The sequence below is a fragment of the Pseudophryne corroboree genome, chromosome 8 (genome assembly GCF_028390025.1).
Source record: "Pseudophryne corroboree isolate aPseCor3 chromosome 8, aPseCor3.hap2, whole genome shotgun sequence".
Classification (NCBI taxonomy): Eukaryota; Metazoa; Chordata; class Amphibia; order Anura; family Myobatrachidae; genus Pseudophryne; species Pseudophryne corroboree.
In genome coordinates, this window is record NC_086451.1 from 24,566,112 (window position 1) to 24,582,708 (window position 16,597).

The 16,597-nt window shown below is 51.3% G+C and overlaps 1 protein-coding gene and 1 non-coding gene across 3 annotated transcripts in view; both read left to right on the plus strand.

Moving 5' to 3' along the window:
• Positions 1-3,385: 3,385 nt before the first annotated feature.
• Positions 3,386-16,597, plus strand: part of GRIPAP1 (GRIP1 associated protein 1) — a 127,174-nt gene continuing 113,962 nt past the window's right edge. The window contains exons 1-9 of one of the 2 annotated variants that reach the window (XM_063936083.1): positions 3,386-3,550; positions 6,013-6,079; positions 7,420-7,481; positions 9,884-9,910; positions 10,181-10,288; positions 10,370-10,514; positions 10,757-10,902; positions 12,726-12,774; positions 13,792-13,862. In XM_063936083.1, the coding sequence (XP_063792153.1) occupies positions 3,509-3,550; positions 6,013-6,079; positions 7,420-7,481; positions 9,884-9,910; positions 10,181-10,288; positions 10,370-10,514; positions 10,757-10,902; positions 12,726-12,774; positions 13,792-13,862 (717 nt within the window). In that variant the 5' untranslated portion in view covers positions 3,386-3,508. The remainder of the gene's footprint in view (positions 3,551-6,012; positions 6,080-7,419; positions 7,482-9,883; positions 9,911-10,180; positions 10,289-10,369; positions 10,515-10,756; positions 10,903-12,725; positions 12,775-13,791; positions 13,863-16,597) is intronic. The other variant, XM_063936084.1, reaches the window with a different exon arrangement.
• On the plus strand, positions 12,912-13,049 carry LOC134953873 (small nucleolar RNA snoR83). Its single transcript, XR_010185837.1, has one exon. It is a non-coding gene; the product is annotated as a small nucleolar RNA snoR83 (small nucleolar RNA).

The following is a 16,597-nucleotide window of genomic DNA, read 5'->3' on the forward strand; positions in this document are numbered from 1 at the left end:
ATATTAGCCCCTACTGGTCAGCTGTCCTCCTCCCTGTCCCTCAGTGGCGGGGGTTGTTCATAGTGGAGTGCTGCTACTACTGAGCAGCGGGCAGTCGGGCAGGTGTGGATGTGGGTGGGCAAGGAAAGCTGTGGATGCAGGCGGGAACTGGAAGATGTGTATACAGGAGGGTGGGCTCGCTGGGTGGTGAGACGCGGCGGCCGTGACCTATGATATCACACTGCCGCGTCATCAAGGCATAGGTCACGGCCGGAGCATGACTGATCCTCTAAGAAGAGCCCGGGCCAACAGTTCACTCTGAAGGTACAGGAAGCTGCTCTGGCTCTGCGGCACACCTTGCAACTGGTCGCGGCACACTAGTGGGCCACGGCACACTGATTGAAAAAGCCTGCTCTGTGTCATTGGCGTTTTTATAATGGGTGCAATGTGAGTTGTGCACATGGGCCTCTGGGTCCAGGGGAGGAGCCCATACCGCACACATTGCGCCCATATTTTAATACCTACCTTTCTGGAGTCCCACGTCAGGAGCTGCAGCCGTGGCGAAAATATCTTCCAAAATGGCCGCCACACATGTGCAGTACTGAAATTGGTCTCCAGAGCATGGTGGGCCCCATGTTTCCGGAGATATGCGCATGTGCAGTAGATGTCAATGCCGGAGACTACTGCACGGCGCATGGGATGGGATGGGGCCCACCTGGAGTCTGTACAGGGGCCCCCTCTTATGTTAAAATGCCCCTGCTCTATGTGTGTCCAATTTATTTAAAGATGTTTTTAACTGTTTTAGTGTTTTGTGGAATAAGATTTACTCAGCAAAGGACCGTATCTAATTGCTGGGCGGTTAATGACTCCATTTAAGAACGAGTTATAAGCCCTGTAGCACTTGCTTTTATGCTATAATGGGTTGTAACATCCATTCAGTACTTTGCAATGACTGTACCGCTTACACCATCCGTAGATGTGTTATCAGTACAGGCAATGGGGCCAAGCAAAGCCTTTCCGACCTCAGTGAAGCCATCCAGGCTTTGCTGAGTCCCTGCTGGGTTTTAAGCACTATGGGGGACAGTTACTAAGCAGCAGGGTCGGACTGGCCCACAGGGGTACCAGGGGAACCACCGGTAGGCCCCACTGCCTGAGGGTCCACTTCTTCCTCTAGGGATCAGGTTCCAGACTGTGCACTTGTATTATACATGGTAGATATGTTGCATTACACTGCACTAAACTATTGTGTATTTCAAGCCTCAGTGGAGGCTGGCCACACCCCCTTTGTAGGCTGGCCACACCCCTAAGAATGGGCCCCTATCACTGCATTTCCCCGGTGGGCCCATCATGCCCCAATCCGACACTGCTAAGCAGTGATAAGAGTGGAGAAGTGAGCCAGTGGAGAAGTTGCCCCATCAACCAATCAGCAGCTCTGTATCATTTTATAGTATTCAAATTTTAGATGTTACTTCAGTGCTGATTGCTTTCCATGGGCAACTTCTCCACTGGCTCACTTCTACGCTCTTATCACTGCTTAGTAAATGTCCCTCTCAGTCCTTGCGCAGATAAATGTCGTCCATGCACCTTAGTCAGCAACCCAATCGTAGGCCGCCAGCGACTCAGCACATGATGTTGTGGCGGGAGACACCGCCGGACAGGTAGGTCATGTTGAATGCTGGCGGCATATTCGTACGTATCACAGCGATACTAAATGAGCCCTATGTGTGAGAGACTGTGGTCCTCCATTCAAAGGGGCGGATCCAGAGGATAGCGCAAATGTTACCGCGTCTGCATCTTTGTATGCAGCAGCTGTGTGAAAATATGCGAAAAAGCCACAGGAGGCCTCTTATGTACAAAGACGCCCACTACCGGCTTCTCAGATCCGCTGCCTGCGTCCGAGGATGCAGCATTGGATCCACATCGTAAACATAATGGGGTGATTCCGAGTTGTTCGCTCGCTAGCTGCTTTTAGCAGCATTGCACACGCTAGGCCGCCGCTCTCTGGGAGTGTATCTTCGCTTTGCAGAATTGCGAACGAAAGATTAGCAGAATTGCGAATAGAAAATTCTTAGCAGTTTCTGAGTAGCTCGAGACTTACTCCTACACTGCGATCAGCTCAGGCCGTTTCGTTCCTGGTTTGACGTCACAAACACGCCCTGCGTTCGGACAGCCACTCCCCCGTTTCTCCAGCCACTCCTGCGTTTTATCCTGGCACGCCTGCATTTTTCCGCACATCCCAGAAAATGGTCAGTTTCCGCCCAGAAACACCCACTTCCTGTCAATCACACTCCGATCACTTCAACAATGAAAATTCTTCGTTCTGCCGTGAGTAAATCTACTAAGTTTTGAGCTAAAACACTTAGGGCATGCGCGCTGCGTACCATGCGCATTTTCGCATTAATCGCTCCGTTGCGAAAAAACGGCAACGAGCGAACAACTCGGAATGACCTCCAATACCCGAGTAACCCTCAGGTTACTCAGGATTCCCCACCAAAACTGCGCAGTCGGAGCCAAACTGCGCCACTGGCTTCGGCACGCCCAGAAAATGGGGCAAACGTGCCCGCATTTTCTGCAATGCTCCCGGTCGCTGCTCACAAATGGCAGCACTGCAACACGTCAATCATGCTGCAGCTTACGGGTAGGGATCGATGTCGCAGCTGCATGGAGGCACATACGCACTGCGCAGTGCTTTGACCATCGCAACACTGTGTGAAAATTGAAGCAGCTTCCACTCTCTGAATCAGCCCCAAAGTTATTTTCCTTAATCTGTCACTGAAATAAAGACTTTGGCCCTCATTCCGAGTTGATCGCTCACAAGGCGAATTTAGCAGAGTTGCTCAGGCTAAGCCTACGCCTACTGGGAGTGTATCTTAGCTTCTTAAAATTGCGACCGATGTATTCGCAATATTGCGATTACAAACTACTTAGCAGTTTCAGAGTAGGTTCAGACTTACTCGGCATCTGCGATCAGTTCAGTGCTTGTCGTTCCTGGTTTGACGTCATAAACACACCCTGCGTTCGCCCAGACACTCCCCCGTTTCTCCGGCCACTCCTGCGTTTTTTTCCGGAAACGGTAGCGTTTTTATCCACACGCCCCGAAAACGCCGTGTTTCCGCCCAGTAACACCCATTTCCTGTCAATCACACTACGATCGCCGGAGCGAGGAAAAAGCCGTGAGTAAAAATACTATCTTCATTGTAAAATTACTTGGCGCAGTCGCAGTGCGATTATTGCGCATGCGTACTAAGCGGAATTTCACTGCGATGCGATGAAAATTACCGAGCGAACGACTCGGAATGAGGGCCTTTGAGCGCCCCCTTACTGTAGTGAAATAATTAGCCAGTGTAATAATGTGTGTGGCCAGCAGGTGGCGAGCGCTCGTTCGTCCGCCTTTCTATCCCCGCAGCTGTAGTCGTTGGTAGAGTGGAGCGCCCGTCTGGTCGCGGCGGGTCTCTATGGTGGCAGCTGGACTGTACCATTGAGCTGAGCGGCGGGGGTGCAGTGCCGGTGCCGGGGCTGTGACAGGAAGATGGCGCAGGCTCTGTCAGAGGATGAGTTCCAGCGGATGCAGGTAACAGGGTCCCGGGGCCGGCTCCGGTGACATCATTCTACGCTGCAGCGGTGACGTCATGTCATACCTGCAGCCCCCAGTGTCAGCAGTCACCTGCCTGCCATGCATGGCTGATGGGAGCTGCTGTTGCCCAAGTGTTCTCTAACGGGGGTATTCTCATGTCTGTGTGTGGCAGATACCCCACTGTCCGGTCCCTGTGACTTCATATGCTCCTGCCCGGTCCCTGTGATGTCATACCATGTCCCCGTGATGTCATGTGACTCCATGTGATGTCATGTGACCCTGACAGGTCCCTGTGCTGTGTAATGCCCCTATCAGGTCTCTATGTTGTTATATGCCCCAATCAGGTCCCTATGATGTCATGTGCTCCTGTCAGGAAACCGTGATGTCATACCATATCCGTGTAATGTCATGTACCCCTGTAAGGTCCCTATTATGTCTAGCTATGTCCCTGTGATGTCATGTGACCATGCCAGGTACCAGTGATGTCATATTCTGTCTCCATGATGTCATACCATGTTCATGTGATGTCATGTGTACCTACAAGGTCCCTGTGATGTCATACCATGTCCATATGATGTTATGTGCCTGCTAGGGCCCTGTTATGTCATACCATGTCCCTGTGATGTCATATGCCCCATGCCAGGTCCCTGTGATGTCATGTTTTCCTGTCAGGACCATGTGATGTCATACCATATCCCTGTGTTTTCGTACCATAAATCTGTGATGTAATGTTGCCCTGTAAGGGTCCCTATGATGTCATACTTTGTCCCTGTCAGGTCCCTGTGATGTCATACCATGTCCCTGGCAGGTACTTCTGATGTCATACCATATCCTTGGGTTATCATGTGCTCACACCAGATCCTGTAATGTCCAGGTTCTACATTAAAAAAATTAAACATATCATTCTCCTGTGTACCATAGATGTCTCTACTGTGTACCGTAGATGCCACCCGTTGCTCTGCTGAGTACCGGATTTTATCTGGTGGCTGCGCTGGGTGCTGGAGAGGACTCCAGTCACTGTGTTTTGTGCCAGGGATGTAACTGGTTGCTAAGTTGTGTGACAGGGATTTCTCTGGTCGCTTTGTGTGGTACCAGGAATGTTGCTCTGCTGGGTACCATGGGAGGTTGCTCTCATGGTCTTGCATTACCTTATACAGCCAGCGCTGGTATATCCCTATTTTCTGTTTACTCTGGGTACCATGGGAGGTGGCTCTGCTGTGTAGCATGGGAGGTTGCTCTGCTGTGTACCATGGGAGGTTGCTCTGCTGTGTACCATGGTAGGTTGCTCTGCTGGGTACCATGGGAGGTTGCCCTGCTGGGTACCGTGGGAGGTTGCCCTGCTGGGTACCGTGGGAGGTTGCTCCGCTGGGTACCGTGGGAGGTTGCTCCGCTGGGTACCGTGGGAGGTTGCTCCGCTGGGTACCGTGGGAGGTTGCTCCGCTGGGTACTGTGGGAGGTTGCTCCGCTGGATACCGTGGGAGGTTGCTCTGCTGGGTACCATTGCTCAGCTGGGTACCATGGGAGGTTGCTCTGCTGGTGGGTACCATGGGAGGTTGCTCTGCTGGGTACCATGGGAGGTTGCTCCGCTGGGTACCATGGCAGGTTGCTCCGCTGGGTACCATGGCAGGTTGCTCCGCTGGGTACCATGGCAGGTTGCTCTGCTGGGTACCATGGCAGGTTGCTCTGCTGGGTACCATGGGAGGTTGCTCTGCTGGGTACCATGGCAGGTTGCTCTGCTGGGTACCATGGCATGTTGCTCTGCTGGGTACCATGGCAGGTTGCTCCGCTGAGTACCATGGGAGGTTGCTCTGCTGGGTATCGGAGCTATCATGTGACCCTGTGACAGACCCAGGACATGGGTCTGTTTTAGGTCACGTGTGATACCTATTGGTTATACTGTATTATGTTAGTGGTTTGTATAGAGATTGAGGTTGTGGAGTGTAGACAATATAATGTCCTCTTTCCTTGTTAAGGTGTAATTGCGATATCTCTGAAATCCGGAGCAGAGGAAATATGCGTGGTAACCCTTAGCAACCAATCAGATTCTGCAACTTCCGTAGTCGCATTTATGAAATGAAATCAATCGATTGCTCCGGGTTATAGCAGTTATCATATACCCACTGCCCCCTCGCGCCCCCATCTCTGTAACTCAGGGTTGTTAGTGTAACAGCAGCCGATGGGGAAGAAGCGGAGTGTGACTGGTGTAGCTCTCTGTGTGAGGTCAGGGAGGGAGTGTTCTCTGCATATATAGTTTATATATGATATATAGGGGTCAATGTGTGGAGAAGTGAGCCTGTGGAGAAGTTGTCCATGGCAACCAATCAGCATTGAAGTAACATTTATAATTTGCAAGCTATAAAGTTATACAGAGCAGCTGATTGGTTGCCATGGGCAACTTCTCCACTCTTACCACTGCTTAGTACATTTACCCCATAGTTACTCTGTTACTTTTGTTCTAGGCCCAGCTGCTGGAGCTCCGAACCCAAAACTACCAACTATCAGACAGCTTGCGGAAAAACAACCAGGGTGAGCGCAACCCTCATTATTCCTTCCTGGCGCCCCCTGACCGATGCCCTATCCTCCCCCCATCGTCATACCTAACCCTCCTCTGTGCAGTATGTTGTGTGACTTCTCCCGACTGGTTATCTTTCATACAGGCAAAAACACAACAGAGGGATAAGTTCTCGCTTGGCAGCGAATTAAGTATTGTCATTATAACAAAATGTTAAAAAAAACAACAACAAGTCTTTATTGGAATTTGGAATATGGTCATGGCATGTAGGACAGACAATCTATTCTGAATATACAGTATGTATTGTCAGCATCTGTTTAGTTGTGTGGTGCTGACATAGTCTGTAGCGCTGTACAGTGAGAAGTCGTTTTTAAGCACATTTAGCTCACAGTATAATTTCCCCATGGCGGGCGCAGACAAAAACTGTACTGCAGACGTGAAAAGTGACATCTGTCACGGTGTTGCCCGCCCGGCGCGGGTTACGAAGTTTCCGTTACTGACCTCTCCTTCTGGCGCCAGTTCTCCACACCAGCAAATGTCAGCAATGTGGTACCTACAGTTATAGGAGGGTATCGCTGCCAGACTTCTTGACTGCTTCTGGATAGCTTGTAGCTGCTGCAGCACCTCTTTGCTGACTAAATCCTCCTTATCTCTTACTGCAGGTCCGGGGTGCTGGCAGAATATGGCTCATGATCGCAGATCAGCCAGGGGATAGATTAAAGGGGGCACGCCAGTCTGTAGGACGCAGGAACCCAGCAGAGTCCTAGTATAAAATTGTACGGCTCTTATACACTTTTATATGGACTGCATGTATGAAATACAGACTCCCAGTGCTGGTATGGGATTAGACCAGGAATAGATCTACCTTAGCCAGTCCAGGTTGGTTCTCTTATCTGTACTCAACCTAGATCATGCAATCTGATTTTACGTTTAATAGAGTGGCATGTCCGCATGGAACCAGAACCAGGCGGCTCAGACCCTACAGCCCTGGCTCCACTAAAGCTAGGCAGGGAGATTTTACTTCTGATTAAACTGGCTTCCAGCACTTTACCCCTGGTGTCTGGTGACAACCCCCAAGCTGAATTCAGCTGTAGTAGATCCCGTCCGGCTCTGAGTTTTGCTGATGCTCAGGTCTCCAATTGGGCAGTCAAAGAGCAGCAATCCAAAACATGCCAGGCACACACTGCCCCAGCAGGATAGACACATCTCCCGTGCTGGGAATGTGGTACGGGGGGGGGGGGGGGTTTCAGTCAGACCAGTTAACCTACCAGAATGCCCTGAATGGCTCCATCTAGTGGTCCGTCACAGGATCTGTGCTTGAATGATAATTGTTTTTCTTCCATTTAATTGTCAGAACTCACGTCTCTTCGTCAGAAACAGGCGTCTCTGGAGAAAGAGTTTTTCAAAGCTCAGAAGGTACAGTATGTGCTTGTTGTAGATCTGTAATGCTAGAACAGACTAATCATTAAAGGCAAAACCAGACCGTTTTGTGTTGAATTAGGTGTCCTAACATAAAGTACTTAGTCACTGGGCTTGGGGAATTAGAACGTTTCTTTAAGTGTCCCAGCGCGCAATGGCAATCCGTGCAGGAGATCCTCCTTGTTCAGGGATGTCAAAGCTCCTGAGAAGCTCGGGGGGAGCAGCTTTCACAGCTAGAACAAAACCCACCCAGCAGGATAGAGGATTTCCTGGGCAGACGGTTGGCTGGGATCCAGCCGAATCCACTGACCACTGAACTGCCTTCAGTCCAATTTGTTTGCGTGGAGAAATTGTGCAACACCCCTGGGCCAATCCACAGCTTTGCAAATTGTTGTACCACCCACCCGAGTGTCCGTGTTTGCCTGTGCCTCCTGTTGTAAAGATTCTGCATTTCGCCTCCTCATGAGGTGTCAAGATACTGCATTTCGTCTCCATGCAGTGTCAGGATGCAGCTTTTTGCTTCCTCATGTAGTGTCAGGATGCTGTGCATCTCCTAATGCGGTGTCAGGATGCTACGTTTCACCTCCTCATGCGGTGTCAGGATGCTGCGTTTCACCTCCTCATGCGCTGTCAGGATGCTGTATTTCACCTCCTCATGCGGTGTCAGGATGCTGCGTTTCACCTCATGCGGTGTCAGGATGCTGCGTTTCACCTCATGCGGTGTCAGGATGCTGCGTTTCACCTCCTTATGCGGTGTCAGGATGCTGCGTTTCACCTCCTCATGCGGTGTCTGGATGCTGCGTTTCACTTCATGCGGTGTCAGGACGCTACGTTTCACCTCCACATGCGGTGTCAGGATGCTGCGTTTCACCTCCTTATGCGGTGTCGGGACGCTACGTTTCACCTCCTCATGCGTTGTCTGGATGCTGCGTTTCACCTCCTCATGCGTTGTCTGGATGCTGCGTTTCACCTCCTCATGCGTTGTCTGGATGCTGCGTTTCACCTCCTCATGCGCTGTCACGATGCTGCGTTTCACCTCATGCGCTGTCACGATGCTGCGTTTCACCTCATGCGCTGTCACGATGCTGCATTTCACCTCATGCGCTGTCAGGATGCTGCGTTTCACCTCATGCGGTGTCAGGATGCTGCGTTTCAACTCCTCATGCGCTGTCAGGATGCTGCGTTTCACCTCCTCATGCGCTGTCAGGATGCTGCGTTTCACCTCCTCATGCGCTGTCAGGATGCTGCGTTTCACCTCCTCATGCTCTGTCAGGATGCTGCGTTTCACCTCCTCATGCGCTGTCAGGATGCTGCGTTTCACCTCCTCATGCGCTGTCAGGATGCTGCGTTTCACCTCCTCATGCGCTGTCAGGATGCTGCGTTTCACCTCCTCATGCGCTGTCAGGATGCTGCGTTTCACCTCCTCATGCGCTGTCAGGATGCTGCGTTTCAACTCCTCATGCGCTGTCAGGATGCTGCGTTTCACCTCCTCATGCGCTGTCGGGATGCTGCGTTTCACCTCCTCATGCGCTGTCAGGATGCTGCGTTTCACCTCCTCATGCGCTGTCGGGATGCTGCGTTTCACCTCCTCATGCGCTGTCGGGATGCTGCGTTTCACCTCCTCATGCGCTGTCGGGATGCTGCGTTTCACCTCCTCATGCGCTGTCGGGATGCTGCGTTTCACCTCCTCATGCGCTGTCGGGATGCTGCGTTTCACCTCCTCATGCGCTGTCGGGATGCTGCGTTTCTCCTCCTCATGCGCTGTCAGGATGATGCGTTTCACCTCCTCATGCGCTGTCAGGATGATGCGTTTCACCTCCTCATGCGCTGTCAGGATGATGCGTTTCACCTCCTCATTGCGGTGTCAGGATGCTGCCTTTCACCTCCTCATTGCGGTGTCAGGATGCTGCCTTTCACCTCCTCATTGCGGTGTCAGGATGCTGCCTTTCACCTCCTCATTGCGGTGTCAGGATGCTGCCTTTCACCTCCTCATGCGGTATCAGGGTGCTGCGTTTCACCTCTTTATGCGGTGTCAGGGTGCTGCGTTTCACCTTCTCATGCGGTATCAGGGTGCTGCGTTTCACCTCTTTATGCGGTGTCAGGATGCTGCGTTTCACCTCTTTATGCGGTGTCAGGATGCTGCGTTTCACCTTCTCATGCGGTGTCAGGATGCTGTGTTTCTCCTCCTTATACGGTGTCAGGATGCTGTGTTTCTCCTCCTTATACGGTGTCAGGATGCTGCGTTTCACCTTCTCATGCGCTGTCAGGATGCTGCGTTTCTCCTCCTCATGTGTCAGGATGCTGTGTTTCTGTCATGTTGTGGTGTCTGTCTCCTCTCTACGTGGCATTGAAGCAGTGTATATACAACTCTTGACTGATGTCATTGATTTTTTTCACAGGCACTCAGTAAAAGCAAGAAGGCCCAGGTAAGACGGAGATGTGGGACCTCCCGTTCAGCGCTGAGTATTCTGTGCTCTATCTATACCCCATTGTAAAGCTCTGTTGTGATCAGGCCTTAGATTCTCCCAGCTCCGCTGCCTTGTTGGGTGGAGGTGGGAATTCCAGCTCCTCTATGTGTCACACATCCCCTCTGCACGGCTGTGGATTAGTACATATTGCGTGCAGATTGGGCTCTGGGAGATGGCTGTGGGGTAGTTGATTGAGAAGGTGGCGGTAGATGTTTGCTGTCCCTGCAGGAGGTGGACGCGTTGCTGGGGGAGAATGAGATGCTGCAGGGAAAGCTGCACAGTCAGGAGGACGATTTCCGGCTGCAGAACAGCACGTTGATGCAGGAGCTGTCCAAGGTAACCAGACAGTGGCCGGAGGGGGCGGGGCTGTGGGCCTCATCCTGCGTGCTGTCACTCACCCCCACCTCTCGTCCACAGCTGTGTTCCCAAATTGAACAGCTGGAAGCAGAAAACCAGCAGCTGAAGCGGGGCGGCTCACCTCCGGACGGCGTCCCCGGGGCGACGGAGGGCGAGATGAGGCGCCTCCAGGCTGAGAACACCGCGCTGCAGAGGACAATTGGCTGTATAACACTTTTTCCTCTATGAATGTTGTAGTTTGTGCAGTGTTCCCCACTATGGCACCGTCTGTAAACTGGGCACCCAGTTGTTGCTGCTTGTGTAATGGTTTAGTGCCTCTTAGTATTATTTGGGCTCCTCGTGTTTGCCTCGTTATGCCCTGTGTGCCGCCAGCCCCGTCTCTTATTACCCAGCTTCTTCTGTTTATTCCTATAATAACCTCCGTGTTTTGGGCTTTAATCCTTCCAGCACTTCAGGACCAGCACGAGAAGGAGATCGCAGCACTCAGGAGCCAGGAACCTCAGGCCAACGGGCTCCGCACCTCACACACAGGTCCTGGGGGGGAGAGCGAGACCTCGGATACACAAGCTGATGGACAGGCTCCGCAGGGGCAGGTGATTTACTCACTGGGCCTAATTCAGACCTGATCGCAGCAGCACATTTGTTCTCTAATGGGCAAAACCATGTGCACTGCAGGGGGGGCAGATGTAACATGTGCAGAGCGAGTTAGATTTGGGTGGGTCATATTGTTCTGTGCAGGGTAAGTACTGGCTGCTTTATTTTTACACTGCAATTCAGATTTCAGTTTGAACACACCCCGCCCAAATCTAACTCTCTCTGCACGTGTTACATCTGCCCCACCTGCAGTGCACAAGGTTTTGCCCATTAGAGAACAAATTTGCTGCTGCAATCAGGTCTGAATTAGGCCCATAATCCTCCAACACTTCCATTATTCTTGTTGTGTTCTCAGATGACGATGTATATATGCAAAACTTCCCAACCACCTACCTTGGCACTTACCTTCCTATCGTGCAGGGTCAAGCACTTTCATTTCTTACATGGCATTTGTTTAGAGGGGAGCCTGGCAGGATGTAGAGGAGAAGTGGCTGCCCACTAGGGATGGCCATCGACCACTGATGATTCAAATTCATCGATGGTCTATGACTGATGTCGAATAATTTTACCATCAATGGAGGAGAACCAGATGGTTTCCCCCCATCGAGGGTTCAGTGCAACCAAATTTTTTTTTTATCACACAGTGTCAGGGCACTCAGGTTAGCCCCACCCCCTGACACCCGTGAAGCCACGCCCATGGGCTCTGATTGACCCGCATTTCATTGTACTGTAATGCAGGGGTGACCATCGATGGGATCCCTTCCAGATGGTTTTACACCATCGAGGTTATCCATCGATGGTGACTATCGATGGATAACCCACCGATGGCCATCCCTACTGCTCACTTATGGCTGTGTGCATTGTATAGAAACTTCTATTATGCAAAGATAGCTGCGTCATTGGGATTTACCCAATCAGGTTTCCGTGATCTGTCCTGAACAGGAAATATCCGTGCAACGAATCGTGCTAGGGTCCGTATGGTAACCAATATAGACCATAGGAGAGCGATATCAATTTCTGCAAAACAACATGAAATATTAATATAAGATTTATATTAATATAAGATAATCTATTGAGAAATTAAAATCCACAAATTGTCAACTTTATCAATCACATGTAATTTGCTTAGCAATATTCATAGAGGTCATTTAATAATTAAATGGTTGGAAATTTGCGACCTGGGACGGACAAGCTGCTCTGACAGTAATGCCTGGCCTCTACAGATAAGTGCTGTAGCTAGTAGAAACCAGTAGACATGAGATTTCTCAGCCCTCTGCTTTGGCGCTTGTCTGAAAATAGCAATAGGTCAAAAAGGATGTGTTTAGCAGAAACTGTGTGATTTGTATTCATCAAGGTGAAAACAGTGCACTGGTTTTACATCAAAAAGAGGAAACAACACGTGTTACATAAGTCCCACTAGTCCTTAACATGTATTTAATATCATACACAATGTATCTCTTCATAACATAATGACTGCAGTGTCCTCTTAATAATATAAGTTGCTGATTGTTGTATATTAGCTGTAGAGTACTTAAGATCTGCAGCTAAGGCAAGAGTCGCTGGTACCCAAAATTAGGTAGTAGAGTTTGATTGGCTGAGAGAGTGTCCCTGAAGAAAGCTATTACGACAGCTGAAACGTGCCAGTTTACAGCCACTCCCTGTTTGTTGCTGTGGATAGGTAGTCTACAAAATGTTTTTAACTAGTGTACATTTTATTTGATTACAACTTAATCATTTATTGATGTTAGTGAAAGGCCATACAGTAATCTATCGGGGTGGTTCCTGGTGACCAGTGGAGGTTACTAATTGTCTTATTTTGCAGGATGGAGAACAATCCAATACCTGGGAACCGAGAGAGAACAACCTCCAAGGTGAGTATGCAGCGAGTGCTGAATTCCTTTCTCTTTACTCTCCCTGCAGTACGGAGAAGTTACCCAAATGGGTCAGCGCTGCTGTTGAGACCCCGCTGCAGTGATGGGTTGCTGGTGTATATAGAGAAATATTCCTGCTTCTAAATAACTTTAATGGTCGGCTTATTGGATTCATAGGGGGGGAATTCAAATGTTTGAAAAGTCGGTTGGGTGTCTGTTTTTTCCTGTCTATTAGATAGGAAAAAACAGACACCCAACTGACTTTTCAAACAATTGAATACCCCCCATAGCGCTGTGTGATAACTTTTTTTTTTCTTTCTTTTATGTGTTCAAAATTCCGCATCACACTTTTCTTCATCTAGTATTCAGATTCCAGTTCCTGGTGGGTAGATGTAACCACTCTGTCACGTTCTGCTTTCTGTGGCTGCTAGAGACAGCCAGTGCTATGGAGAGAGAGAATACATTACCATGCTGAAACTTTGTAGAGAATAGCTTAGCCAGGGAGACGTGGGTCCCAGACGCACGAACATCGGAAAAATGTATTTATATAGCGCTACCGATTTGCATAACGCTGTAGAGAGAATTCATGTCAGTCCTTGCCTCATTGAAACTCAATGCCTAAATTCCCTAGTGCACCCAAACACGCGTTTCGCCACCCCCAAGCCTCTAGCCTCTCCATTATAGAAATTTTTCATGTACCCCTATCACAGGCAAGTGCCCCAATTTTTCCACTGGTTACCACCTATTGCACAGAAAGCTACAGTCTCTCGTTAAATACATTGGTGGATGAGTCCTCTCAGGTGCTGTACAGGTACATGTAGGAGAGATGGCGTTTCCTGTAATAGCCAATCAGACACGTGCTTCTATTTTCTGAAGGGCAGAAGAAAAATGCCTGCTGGAATCTGAGTGGTTGCTAGCTGCAGCAACTTGTCTGCAAAGATAGTATGCATTATTGTTCCTCTGTATGTTTATTATTTATTCAATATAAGGACAAAATATCTTTCTTTATCTTCATAGGTATAACACTCAAGTTAGCAACACAGACAGAAGAGAACAAGCTGCTGAGAGACCAGATAGAGACTCTACAGGTCAGTGATGGGGAGTGACAGAGGCTTTTGGGTGTCAGCTCTTCAGATCAGTGCTTCTCATACGTGGAGCCGGATGTAATGCTCCTGGTTGGTTTAGCCTTGTAAACGTTTGCTGCTTTAAAAAAACGTACGAGTACGTACGGTCAGAGTCTCGGAGCTCCGGCCGTCTCGCAAGCCATTACATCCGGCGCGTGATGTCAGCCTTCTTGATTAGTACATACTATATGGGTCTTCCATGTTGGGGAGGCCAGTGATGAGAGGGAGAGGCAGGTGAGAGGAAAGACAGACAGAGAGAGGTTGCAGTAGTCCCGGAGGGAGACAAGTGAGCCCATGAGAGTCTGTGTTTGGAATGCCAGGGTTGTGAAGGAAAGTGAAGGCTAAGAGTGACAGCCGGGATTGTGGATTCCATGGTGGAGATGGGAGATGAGGGGAATGTTGTAAAAGGGACACAGTCTGAGAGCGGTGGCTCAAGTGAGGAGGAGAAAGTATCGTGGTCTAGGGTGTCCAGATTACCATTGGTAAAGGAGCCTAGGAATCAAGGAGACAAGGATAGGAAAAGGCAGAAGGAGAGCAGATGATGGTCAGAGTAAGGGAATGGGGAGCTGGTGAAGTGATGGATATTACAGCAGTGGGAAAAGACCAGGCCAAGGAGAGGCGGCAGGAGTGTGGAAAAAGCAGCTTCAGCGAGATCATCCCACGTTGAGGTTGTGGAGAAAGTGGGGGAGCCAGGCGTAGAAATTATCGAGAAATTGGGAGACAGATCACCGTGATGCAGAGATGTACTGAGGGAAGAGAGAGGGCTTGGGGAGGGGGAGCTGTGGTTGGAGAAACACTGTGACGCAGAGATGCACTGGGTGAAGAGGGAGGGCTTAGTGGGTGCAGTGGTTGGAGAAAAGTAAGGAATAAAGAGCTCCATGTAGTCTACTTCTCAGCTGGCCTCTACAGCCACTGGCAGATGTCCTGATTATGAGCTCTTACCCACTGCACCATTGCTGTGAGTGTGTCATGTGTTTATGTATAATTTCTGTAGTCAGTAACTTAATGCAAAGCATCGGAGGCGCAGTGACTATGAACCAGCCAGTGACTGGGTGGGGAAGGTGTCACTGCTGTACGGTGGTGATGGGGGAGGTGTCACTGCTGTACGGTGGTGATGGGGGAGGTGTCACTGCTGTACGGTGGTGATGGGGGAGGTGTCACTGCTGTACGGTGGTGATGGGGGAGGTGTCACTGCTGTACGGTGGTGATAGGGGAAGTGTCGCTGCTGTACGGTGGTGATAGGGGAAGTGTCGCTGCTGTACGGTGGTGATGGGGGAGGTGTCACTGCTGTACAGTGGTGATGGGGGAGGTGTCACTGCTGTACGGTGGTGATGGGGGAGGTGTCACTGCTGTACAGTGGTGATGGGGGAGGTGTCACTGCTGTGCGGTGGTGATGGGGGAAGTGTCACTGCTGTACGGTGGTGATGGGGGAAGTGTCACTGCTGTATGGTGGTGATAGGGGAAGTGTCGCTGCTGTACGGTGGTGATGGGGGAGGTGTCACTGCTGTACGGTGGTGATGGGGGAGGTGTCACTGCTGTACGGTGGTGATGGGGGAGGTGTCACTGCTGTACGGTGGTGATGGGGGAGGTGTCGCTGCTGTACGGCGGTGATGGGGGAGGTGTCGCTGCTGTACGGCGATGATGGGGGAGGTGTCTCTGCTGTGCGGCGATGATGGGGGAGCTGTCATTGCTGTACGGTGGTGAAGGGGGAGGTGTCGCTGCTGTACGGTGGTGATGGGGGAGGTGTCGCTGCTGTACGGTGGTGATGGGGGAGGTGTCGCTGCTGTACGGTGGTGATGGGGGAGGTGTCGCTGCTGTACGGTGGTGATGGGGGAGGTGTCGCTGCTGTACGGTGGTGATGGGGGAGGTGTCGCTGCTGTACGGGGGTGATGGGGGAGGTGTCGCTGCTGTACGGCGGTGATGAGGAAGGTGTCGCTGCTGTACGGCGGTGATGGGGGAGGTGTCACTGTTGTACGGTGGGGGGGGGTGTCACTGCTGTACGGTGGTGGGGGAGGTGGTACTGCTGTACGGTGGTGATGGGGGAGGTGGCACTGCTGTACGGTGGTGATGGGGGAGGTGTCACTGCTGTACGGTGGTGATGGGGGAGGTGGCACTGCTGTACGGTGGTGATGGGGGAGGTGTCTCTGCTGTACGGCGGTGATGGGGGAGGTGTCTCTGCTGTACGGCGGTGATGGGGGAGGTGTCTCTGCTGTACGGCGGTGATGGGGGAGGTGTCACTGCTGTACGGTGGGGGGGGTGTCACTGCTGTACGGTGGTGGGGGAGGTGTCACTGCTGTACGGTGGTGATGGGGGAGGTGTCGCTGCTGTACGGTGGGGGGGGTGTCACTGCTGTACGGTGATGGGGGAGGTGTCGCTGCTGTACGGCGGTGATGGGGGAGGTGTCGCTGCTGTACGGCGGTGATGGGGGAGGTGTCGCTGCTGTACGGGGGTGATGGGGGAGGTGTCGCTGCTGTACGGCGGTGATGAGGAAGGTGTCGCTGCTGTACGGCGGTGATGGGGGAGGTGTCGCTGCTGTACGGTGGTGATGGGGGAGGTGTCGCTGCTGTACGGCGATGATGGGGGAGGTGTCGCTGCTGTACGGTGGTGATGGGGGAGGTGTCACTGTTGTACGGTGGGGGGGGGTGTCACTGCTGTACGGTGGTGGGGGAGGTGGTACTGCTGTACGGTGGTGATGGGGG